The sequence below is a fragment of the Rhyacophila brunnea genome, unplaced genomic scaffold (assembly GCF_057557595.1).
Source record: "Rhyacophila brunnea isolate RB1 unplaced genomic scaffold, BYU_Rbru_1.0 scaffold_1, whole genome shotgun sequence".
Taxonomy (NCBI): domain Eukaryota; kingdom Metazoa; phylum Arthropoda; class Insecta; order Trichoptera; family Rhyacophilidae; genus Rhyacophila; species Rhyacophila brunnea.
Genome location: NW_028232751.1, coordinates 48,047,712 through 48,059,847, shown reverse-complemented (window position 1 = coordinate 48,059,847; position 12,136 = coordinate 48,047,712). Strand labels below are relative to the sequence as shown.

The window sequence follows — 12,136 nt, the reverse complement described above, 5'->3', positions numbered from 1 at the left end:
CCCATTAAGACATGTCATATGTGGACGACTCCTTACCTTGAATAAAAAAGCTTTATAAAATACGAGTACGTCTTATTAATTGAATTTAGATTGTGAGTTGCTACCGAACATTGGTTGATCTACAATGCTTCAACCATTAAACAATGATCATCCCGCCATAATTTCGCCTGTACACGTGCATGGATTTACTTGCACCAATAGTGTGTATTTTAAACTATCACGATAATAACTGTTTACATGTAAAAGTGCTGACTGTCTCAACAATCTCATTCTTCAAGAGTAAGCGAGATGCGATGTTATCATTTTATAGTACTATTTGACAGGTCATGAAAATCAGTTAACCTCAAAAATGAGTCTGCACGGTGTAGTTCGTTTTTTTACCAACAGGTTCGCTACTATCGTTCTACTGCGCAGGCCCAAATATTGCACGGTCCAATTGTCGCGTGAAAATTCAGAAGCTTCTGTACTTTTTCGATTAATACATTCAATCTTGCTATTTGCACGATAATATGATGTGTTTACACGTGCATTTTTTTGTTATAACTGCGATAATGCGTACTGTCCGCAGTAAATCCATGCACGTGTACACAGGGTATAATGTTGATCACTAATGAAACTAAAAATTTGCCAAAAATAATGCTCACAAAACTTTATATTAGCGCCATGCTATAAGAGAATGCACTATATAATATACAAAATAAAATATTGTGAGTAAAACTGACAGAATATTTTATTATTTTGAGGCGTCAACAAAATAAACTATGTATAGAGTGGAAGATATTATTTTTTTATGTCAATATGTACGAAATTTGTAATTTTATTATCATAATAAATATATTGATTATTAATAAACACAAAAGAGAATAAGCTTGCTTATATATTATTATAAAATAATATATTTAGACATCCATTAATAGTACATAAATATATTATTTTTGTATTGAAATATGGAATAAATGCTATACATCTCATTAGAGATATTTTCACTTAAAGAGAATCACAGTTTTAATCTGAGAACTTATTATAATAACATAGTGACGGTATACCACATTATGAATAAAAATAATCTTGGCAGTAAATATTATACATATTATATAGAAAAAATAATTTTCACAAAGCCAGAATAGTTGTGCATTCTTTGTATGCAGCCCTTAGAAGTGTAGCTTGCCACTGGACTAATACAGTATTCATTATATTAAAACTCCATACAACATGGACGCAGAAGTTCATTTGATATCCTTATACTATTCCCCCAATTAACTAGAAGACATATTGGACTACAGGATTAAGAATATTTTAGCGCGCGCTAATATTGAAGCAGACACATCAAATAAATCTAATGTGGACTCGCATATCGTTGCCTTACAATAGATTCCACCGTTACGGCGACACTACTCATCTATTTCAGGACGTAGAACAATTAATTTTTAGAAAATTAATGCTATCGACTGACGGTACTTAATAAAAATTGAATTAAACTTCTAATTGCTGAGTTTTGTACTACTCCATTATCCACTATTATTACGGAAACTTCAAATAGTTTTTGAAGGAATCGAGGGAAAATTTTTGCCTTGGCTGCGCCATTAGTTCGGCTGATGAGATATTTCATGAAGTCTGCAACAGGAAGCACTTCCAGGAAATTTCATTAAAGTCTGCCTGGATTGGGCAAGTTACAGGTAGGCAATAGTTATCATTGTTCACTAAGAAGTAGGTACAGTGAGTTTCATATTTATTTTGTTAATATGTGGGTAATTAATTACTTGTGAAATTCCTTTTCACCATAAAATAACTAATAAGATTTGTATAATCGTTTTATCTAGTCAATTCAATATATAGACAGCAACAAATTTAATCATTGCTGTATACATTCCAGATGTATACATATTACCTAAATATGCGGATAGGTGAAATCTCAGTTGGCTAAAATCAATCTCCATGGAATAGTACAAAACTCGTATCAATTAGAAATTTAATTAACGTTTACATTATAAGAAATTAAACACATACACGCTAATTACAAAAATTATGTACATATTATTAATAATAATGTAATCCTACACGTTTGAGAATGAAGCGCTGCATTTTAACGAGATGGCCTTTCGATGGCTTCATTCACTTCATCTTCCGAGTCGGTGAGGAGATCGATAGGAGGCTGGTCTGCCCCGGGCAGGATGGTGAGATGCGTGGCGTCACTTTGCAGAGTAGAGCATTCGGCGCCGACTCCGCTACCTCCACCGCTACACTGCACCTTTTTCTGAAGTGCTTGTACGTAACTCTGTAATTTAAGCGTTAACAAAAAAAAATTATTTCGGAAGAATGTTGTCTGGAGATCCCAAGTTTAAAAACTGGACTACCTCAAAAATTTTATATAATCCATGGTCGTTGGGATGTATTTAGAAAATTTATAGTCTTTAAATATTCAGAAAATGAGTAAAAAAGCTACAGTAAAACCTCGTTACGAACAGGGATAATTCGAAATTCGCCGTAATTCGAAATTTTCGCGAAAAAAGTCCCTTGAACATTATTTTCATATAAAACCATACCTTTAATTCGAATTTCTTAATTCTAAATTATTTTAGAGTAGAGTCCTGGCATATAAAATTATTCAATAAATCGTAATAAAGTACACTATTTCATGAGCCAGTCATTGAAAATTGTGATTGAAAGATACTTTTCTTAAAACATCATAAATGATTTTATTTCTGACATTTTATGACCCATTAACACGCAGGAACCGGAAATTTGGTAGGTACATCTATGATCGTAAGCAATATTAATGAAAATCATTTTTTTTTTCTTCAAAATTTTAATATTTTTTCCCCATACATTTTATAATTCGTAATTCGAATTTTTTTTCGATTTTCGGTCCTGTGGAAATCGTATTAACGAGGTTTTACTGTATTTGCAGTTGGCAGTAAGGTGGGAGGTTTTGTCTGTTGGCATCATAATGAGAAATTGTAGTATAAAGGTATACTCAGAGTGCTATAAAAATATTTTATTTATTCACCTAAACCAGGGGTCGGAAAACCGCGGCTCGCGAGCCACATGCGGCTCTTTGGGTATTGGCGTGTGGCTCTTTGCCAAATTCACATTTTTTATTTTTTGTCATTGATTTGTACACTTATTATATTATATAATGATATTATCGCGAACCTAATTTTTCCTCCAGGATGGTTGATGCAAAAAAGGTATGATTGTTGTTGTTTTAAATCCGCCCATTGCAAAAGTCGACAAATAAAATTTTTCTCTATTTGATATTGACACGAGCACTTTTGAAATACAATTTTATTAGTGGATTTAACAAGCAAAGTGTTATGGAGCTCCAAATATATAGGTCTTCCCAACAAAATTAAGGATTTGGAGAGAGAAAAAAGCAATTTAATTTCACAACACAAGTGGTTATTCTGTATAAATTATATTTATAATTTCAACAATAAAAATATATTTACGTTAGTTTTATTCCGGAAATCTTCTTCGCTTAATAAACAGACAATTATAAAATGTAATTAATTAATTAAATTAAACCATATATATATAAAAATATACGTATGGCTCTCGAAAGTTTTTTTAACCGTTGTGCCATTCATATTTGGCTCCTTTGGTCCAAGAGTTTGCCGACACCTGACCTAAACCATTCAACAAAATATGAAAAAATTATGTTAAAAGAAATCTAAATTAAAAATCTAAATATTGATAAAATGGGGATATCCATTTATGTATGTTTTGGGAAAATTGAATAAATATTTTTATAGTATAATAACGCCTGTACGCATGGATTTACTCGCACCAATAGTGTGTATTTAAAACTACCACTATAATAACTGTTTACACATAAAAGTGCTGACTGTCTCAACAATCTCATTCTTCAAGAGTAAGCGAGATGCGATGTTATCATTTTATAGTACTATTTGACAGGTCATGAAAATCAGTTAACCTCAAAAATGAGTCTGCACGGTGTAGTAGGTTTTTTTACCAACAGGTTAGCTATTATCGTTCTACTACCCAGGTGCAGATATCACAGTCCAATTGTCGTGTGAAAATTCAGAAGCCAGAATTCTTTCAATTTACAGGATAATACGTGTTTACATAATAATATGCATTTTTTTGTTATGACTGCGATAATACGTACTGTCAGCAGTAAATCCATGCACGTGTTAACGGGGTATAAAGGTATGAAGAAGATGGCTGTTTTGTGTATGATAACTAAATTTCGGTAAAAACTAGCTGTATAATAATATGTATGCACTAAGCCAGGAGTGACGAACCCTTTGATGTCGGAAGGTCGCACTCAAGACCCTAAAAGGGCACAGGTTCGTCACCCCTACACTTAGCTATCGATATGTAGTGTGTATACATACTTGTGATATCACATCACCGTGTGCCGTCCGCACTTGATACAAATAGCGATATTTACGCTGCCTCATTTCAGCTCTTTGTTCGCGAGTTCTTGGTCTCTGAGATCCATTTTTCAGCCTTTTCTTACGGGCGCTTATACCTGAAAACGTGGATAGGTTAATATAGGCACTTGCACGGTAAATTCTCTAATAACTATGACTAAAACGCATAATATATATTCTTTCAAAGAAATATTTACCAACGCAAAAGCAAATATGCATAATACATTCCAGTTCAGTAGAGATAATTATTAAGTTTTAATGAGTGAAAAACAATGCAACTTGTCAGAGCCTGTTTTAAATATTATTTACATCAAAATCATTTACATTATTATAAAGCAAACAGCAATTTCTTAACCCTTTGCACTCCATAATATATATTTTTTCATTTACTCATTAATTAATTTATAACACATTTTATAATAGTGAATTCATTTTAAAACTGTTCTGTGTAATGTCTAATCCAGCTATAAATCCACCACCAGTATAAGTTGTCCACTGTGTGAGGGCGCCACATGCTAACATTTGACATATCAATCAATACTTTTTATACTGTGATGAGCTTAGTTCTAAATTTGAACACCGGACGATTTATGATGATGATACATCTATATAGACATAGGAGTTTTAACGATTAAGTCTAGTCCAAACCAAGAATATCTATATGTACGTGAAAAATATTTTCCAATTACGACAGAATACAAAAAAACATGGAGATTAGTATCAGAACATTTTAAATGTTCATTAACATGCAATGTATCTCTATCTGGACTAGGCATTACAGCAAACATGATACAAGATATCGCATACGACAATTTATGAACATAATAACTTATGATTGTATGATGGTCGATAGCTAAAACAGCTTGCAATGAGAGTAAAGCCACGCACAGAGATGACAACTATCCGTAGCCACCAGTGGTTAACACACACTGTGGACTAAATTTTTCGTACTGTTTGTACGGAACGTTCTCAGTTTTGTTGCGTCAAACACGTCTTGCAGTGTGCCTCAACCGACCTCCTTCCTCACACAAACCCACTGTGCCTGAACACTTGTTACTCATATAAGCTGTAAGTAACAAGTGGTTGTGTCTGTACGCTAATACAATGAATGTATTTGTTAATCAAAATAGTCATTTAAATAGTAACCTAATAACAAACTTAATTTACAATTATTGATAGTAATTTTACATTTTGTCAGTGTTTGTAAAATGAATAACATGTGAAAATATTTCTTAATAATAACAAGGACGATGAAATAGTAATAATTTCAAATAGGAAGGATCGCGCTTTAAATATTACAATTCGCCATTTACTGCACAAATTTTTCAATGAAAACAGCCTGTACAAAACAAAAATAATAACAGAAAAATATGTTGAATATCAATCAAAGCATACAAAGACAATTCATAACAAAAAACGATTATGCTTTCCAATGTATATGATATGATATACACAATTCATTTACTTATTGTCTACTGTCATGTTTTGGTTTTATAGACTTCTTTAACTTGACAGAGGCATACCCAGCTAAGCAGGATGCGCAGTAGAAAAATTCGTAGGACACATCATTTGTAATTGGTCCAGATACGCGATCAGCGGGGTGGGAATGCGCCATTTTAACATAAAGAATTATACTGATGTACAAGATAAATACCAGGGACAATAATACATCGCAAGAATAGCTCAAACGAATACTCCAATAGCAATATGGTACTTAGGATTAATATGTTAACATTTACATTCCAAGCAATAAAATGACAAATTTTTGTGGTTTATATTTTGTTTAAGTATCGTAGTATATTAACGATACCATCATTAACAAAGTCAATGAAAGACCGCCCATTTCTCTCGGTCTCCAGCTTAATAAATCAGTTCCATCAAATCGTCAGATTTTAGCATGACCCTGTGGCCGATAAGTGCTCCTTGGGCTTGTATAACTCTATGACTACTTTTGTTCAATAATTATCTATTCGCTGAGCGACATGTCAGTTTGACAATATTTATGAAATTGTGCGGTCAATCTTTCCTATTTTCTAAGCATTAGTTTTTTTTGTGATCTATTCACATTATTCCCAATATGCACATTTCCATGCCACGTTACTCTTCATTATCCCTTAAATTAAGGGTCCACGTCTCACATACATACATGAGTACTGGTAGTAGCCATTGGTAATCATTAATGACATAAAAGTAATAATAATTGAATGTTCATTTAAATCAAATTAATATTAACCAGATTTTGGCTTTGATCAAATTGCTTCAATGTATTTTAGTTACCTAACTAATGTAAGATTGGTTTAAAAAGTACAATGCTTACTCTCCTCATGGTGAATACCGGTTCCGGTGATGCAGCTTTGCGTTGCAAGGCCTAAGACGGCCATCGTGGGCCAAACGGCGAGGATTAGCCAGGAGAACCAACAGGGGGCGTGCTCTACCGGCCGCAATATGACTCGGTCCCAAACCTGCAATGAAATCTTATTCAGATAAATTAATTACACATATTTTTTAACCTCTTCCTCGCGGAGTATTTTTGAGGTTACTTTCTCATCACAACTAAAATCTTGTCCAACGATATTGGTTAACGTAGATATCGTCTCTGTTCTGGCAGAACACACTAACTGGAGAACACTAGTTTTGAGTAATTTGACTTTGAAGTTGTTAAAATGTTTGAAATGGTCTATCATGTGAGTTTATTAAGTATTCGTAAAAAGGATGACTTTAAAATAAAGACTGTTTATTTATTAAGAATGTTTCCAGATGGTAAAGTTTGAAATAAGGAACATTTCGGAATAACTAACTCAATATGTCATTTTTTCGAATTAGTGTCTTCTGCCAGAACAGTGACGATATGTTGTCCTGAGACTTATACTTCGATCTATATATCTAATAATATTAATTGTCGTGACCATTTGACATTCTCCATTCCTTTTTTCATTTCGCCATATAGATGTCCTATGTAGATAAGATTTGAATGAACAGCTACAAACCAATCATTGCAAAAATATTACGATGCTATCTATATGCTCCATTTGGGACATGGTAAAAAGAAAAACTACATTCATTGAGTTACAATTGCATATTAGAAATGTGCAGTTTAATTTTTATTGTATAGGTACAGTAGAATGTCAATTATCCAGATAATCCATATTTCATTGGAATCATTAAAAAAAGATATGGATTTATGGTGAAATTTTTATTGATAATATGATAAAATGGTTATTGAAATAAACAGATATTCTATAATTAAACTATCTTTTTTATTAAAAGAATACGTCACAATATTTAAGAATATAGCATTCGTGATTGAATATACATAATTTGGATCACCTCAGAAAAATATTGGTATGGACCGGGAGCATGTTGGTCGGAATCAGATGGCTGAGGGTTTGATTCCTGCTGCGAAGCAATTTTTGTTTTTAAATATTTCTGTAATATGTATGTATGTTTCTGACAGTCCCAAATTATGTGTAAAATATTCTATTAGTTGACGAAATAATTAAATAACTGCAAAATTACCATAAATAAATATTGTGTTTGATAAACATTTTATTAATGTGGAAAAGCTACTTACTATATAAAAATATTTAATAACATTGTTATTTCTTTAAGCTGTCATGTCATTTTACCAAGAAATATCAGTAAAGAAAATTAAAAATATTCAATTACCCAATTGGCCATCGAAAGCCGTTCAATAAGGTAATCAAGAGAGCCGGCCAGCAGTGCTCCTCCATAGATGGATGTGCCAAAAATAGTTAATCCTGGAACAAAAAAAGGTTACAGGTTACAATAGCTCCTTCCTACATAATTATTTAACCTATATAATATAATAAAACTATAATATTATTCCATTAAGTATTACTTAAGTACTTAATGATAAAATAAAGATTTCGGTACAAGTCGGTTATGTGAATTACAGCAGCAAACACATTTTGAAAATTCCCGATATACTGGATTATTTGTTAGTTTAGGTTAGGTTTGGTTAGGTTAACTTAACAGATAATGTAGTATATCAGGTATTTTCAAAATGTAATTGCCGCTGTATTCCACATAACCGACTTGTACCAAGATTTCAAATAATTGAAAGAGATGTGAACATCAATTTATTGATTTAGATACTTTTCCGACCATGTCCGATCCTAATAGGATCATATGGGCCTCCACAGAGTAGAGGTTTGTATTAACAGATTTTGTTTTTTACGAGAAATGGATGTCACCCACTTGCTCAACCTATTAGGTCCATACCCTGACTCACACACAAATTGAGAATTTTTTAGATACTTACATAACATAATATTATGTATAATTAACTTATGTAAAGATGGAATCTTTAACAAGATAAAATAATGTAAAGAATGTATTATCAACGCTATAAGTAACCAATGAGATTAATTATTATCTTCACAAAGAAAAGGTACAATATGGAAAATATCAAAGATAAAAATTTCTTTTGGATAAGATAAAATGGGTCACTACTTATCAGTTGAATTAATAATAATGTGATACAATATCTTTAAACTGTGAAATTATTTAATAAAAGGTCTTTATAGTCTGAGAATATTTCAACTAGGTACTGTATGTCTCAAAGGATTCTTCGTAATGACAATAAAATACACACCTTTCTTCCAGCATAAATTAAGAACTGCAAAAAATATAGCTGCACCAAGGAGGACTGATACGCACAGCCACATCTGAAAAAGAAAACACAGATTATAATATTACTAAGTAATTTATATTCTACAAATTACAAGAAATTTCGAGTGATTTTAAGAGAAATTACAAATAGAATATAATATGCTTTGTTTTGTTTTGTTAGATTTTGTTACATTATATGACATTATATTTCATACAAGTCTGGAGCATAGATAGATTGAAAAATATAGAACTTTTAGTAATCATTTTGCACCATATGGCAGTCATAGTGTTTGTCCCTAATGAAAAAACTCAATAGGTAAAACCAGAGTGTTGGAGCGGACACTTTTTTGAGTTGTTCCAATCCAGATCCGCTCCGGGACCTAATACTTTCTCCGGCTCCGCTCCGGGTAAGTATTATAAGTATAGGTGCATATCGTCGCTTAAGGAACAACACCGCGGAAGTCAATTTATTAAAATTTTCAGGGGAAACAAAAAACCTCTCAAAAAATTGAAAATTGATACCTTTTAACTTATTTTTTTTTTGTTTAGTTAAAAAAAAACATTTTTTTAAATAAACACAAAAAAAAATAAGTTAAAAGGTATCATTTTTCAATTTTTTGAGACGTGTTTTGTTTCCCCTGAAAATTTTAATAAATTGACTTCCGCGGTGTTGTTCCTTAAGTGACGATATGTTGAAAAAATAAAAAACTAAGTGGTTTTAATATAATCGTCATTTTCATTATTAATTCTATTAAACAAAATTACCGACAACAAATCGTCTCTCATTATTTGTCTCTTATGTCAAAAAAGTGAGGTTGTTTATCACTCGGCAGTGTTGCGATATTTCAAATAATTCCAGTGTTGCAAAGTGTCAAAATATACTATTTTCATTGGATTTTAGGACGAAAATTTCATAATAAAAAAAAACATCCGGAACAGCGGAGCATTACAAATTTTCGGTGCTCCGGGTAAAATCCCATTGCTCCAGTGCACCGTGCTCCTGCTCCAAACTCAGCTCCAACGCTCTGGGTAAGGTTATGTTGATTGTCGGAATTAGATAAAACCAGAGCCTGAACAAAAACGGGCCATAAGTGCGAGTGAGTAAGCATTCGGCACACTTATATCTCCACATTATGCGTTAGAGTAAGATAGAATTTCTACAGCTGAATTAAATATCTTTTGAAACGTCGCCGGTAAATATGGATTTGACTGATTACATTCATTTAAAAACTGCGAGCACGTGTTCCTGAAATTTATTGTTTTTGTGTTAAATATAAAGTTAGTGATAATTATTTTAAGTTACGTATTTTAGTAGAACATATGGTTAACTATGTTACGTTTATATTTGGTAGCCGGACTGAGAAGCAGCATGATGGTATAACGTGTAGTAGTTAAGTTGATAATAATAAAAAAGAGGTTCTACTGTGCATTATACTCAAGAAACAAGGCTTCATTTTGCCGAACAATAGGCGATCTCTATATATCATTACTATGAGGATGAAACTCTCTCACAAACCATTTCATAGTATTTTTGCATTGATACACTATACCTGTAAATAACTTAATCTGAGATTACATGTTTTGCAAATATAACCTATAGGTGAACAGAATTTAATTAAAATATTGATCGCGCGGCATATTATTATTAATATAATATTTTTTGGTAAAGGTTAGAGATTATTATGCTTACCGTGTGGGGTGGTTTTTCTGCCAGATAGTCATAGCCAGCCAAACATGCGATAGCCACAAATAGGCCGGTGTGGAGACCAGTCATAAACAGGCCTACATACTGGATCAGCATAGTTATGAGGCCGAATAATAAACCGGCAGAAAGAGCCACGGCTGAAATGCAAACACAACAGATTGAATCATTCATTAAGTTTATGAGTGAGTTCATTAGAATCAATTATACATAATTGGGTCAATTTCTAACTCATATGAATATGTCCTTATCTCTTTTGTTTATTAAGTCATTTGATTTAAAATTATGTATTAAATAGTTATATTCAAATATTATTAAGTATATTATTCTTTTTAACACTCTAACAGGTCATTTGGCCCAATCACGGCAGTAGTGTTGTGAAAAAGTATTGCAGTAAGTAAGTAGCAGAAGTAAAACAATCATATAAAAACCCAGGCTTTGAGAAAATCGAATAAATGTATTGTGAGCTCAGTGGATCGAAGCCGGAGACCTCGTATGTGAAGCCAGTGCCATATACATTGGACTAAGAGGGCCGCCTAATGACATCACATCACATTGCAAGAAATTAAATCGAATGAACCATATTATATTTTATTACAACAGTTTAAAGAACGAACATACCTGTGCATAAGGCTTACATAGGAATGGCATACAAAAAAAAAGTATCTATACTGATCTTGTCATATGATTTTGATTGATTCTTCTTTTTAAAGTGAGTATAAAATTTATCAATATTTTTTTAGGTCCATCCAACAAAAACAAATTGAAAGAAACATAGGTATTTTATCAAAAGAAATCATCAATACTCAGTACCCGTATTGTATCTGAACAAAGAATATCGATACTTTTGTTGTCCTCTACACTTTATTCCACTATTTTCAAGATCAACATGAATCAACGTGAAAGGTTGTGGATCTGTTTTATTGAAAAATTACTCACAAGCATTTCCATACGCCGGCATCAGATGTTCCTGGAGGCAAATGAGGTAGACTATCACCGTTCCAAACGTAAAACCAGTCAAAAACATGACAGCCTTGAAACAACGATAACCTGGAAGCAGAAACAATCATCAGGACATACTAAATTAACTGCCTTTGTGACCTGTAGGTGATCTTATTATTAATTTATTTTTGTATTTCCTGTATCTCACTTTCCCCTAACACAATTTTAGCTCACCTGCCAAAGCTGAATATTGCCGCAATAAAATGTAGCTACTCAATTACGCTAACATCACTATTAAATTCTGCAGTTATTTTATTAATCAATGCTATTTCAGTTGTAACACCACAAGGCTACAAAAAAAAGGCCTGTTTATGCTTAATAGAAAGAGACGGGATCATCTCTTTCCCTCACCTCAGGACTATTCAAGAATAATACCTACTAATACATGGAAACCATATTCACT

The 12,136-nt window shown here is 32.4% G+C and overlaps 1 protein-coding gene across 2 annotated transcripts in view; it reads right to left on the bottom strand.

The window, feature by feature from the left end:
• Positions 1 to 990: 990 nt before the first annotated feature.
• The window catches only part of LOC147079876 (transmembrane protein 198), a 95,751-nt gene continuing 84,605 nt past the window's right edge, over positions 991 to 12,136 (bottom strand). Inside the window, exons 4-10 of one of the 2 annotated variants that reach the window (XM_085945271.1) lie at positions 11,671 to 11,781; positions 10,720 to 10,871; positions 9,013 to 9,085; positions 8,064 to 8,155; positions 6,715 to 6,859; positions 4,359 to 4,495; positions 991 to 2,275 (exon numbers count right to left, since the gene is read on the bottom strand). In XM_085945271.1, coding sequence (XP_085801397.1) covers positions 2,084 to 2,275; positions 4,359 to 4,495; positions 6,715 to 6,859; positions 8,064 to 8,155; positions 9,013 to 9,085; positions 10,720 to 10,871; positions 11,671 to 11,781 — 902 coding nt within the window. In that variant the 3' untranslated portion in view covers positions 991 to 2,083. The remainder of the gene's footprint in view (positions 2,276 to 4,358; positions 4,496 to 6,714; positions 6,860 to 8,063; positions 8,156 to 9,012; positions 9,086 to 10,719; positions 10,872 to 11,670; positions 11,782 to 12,136) is intronic. The other variant, XM_085945279.1, reaches the window with a different exon arrangement.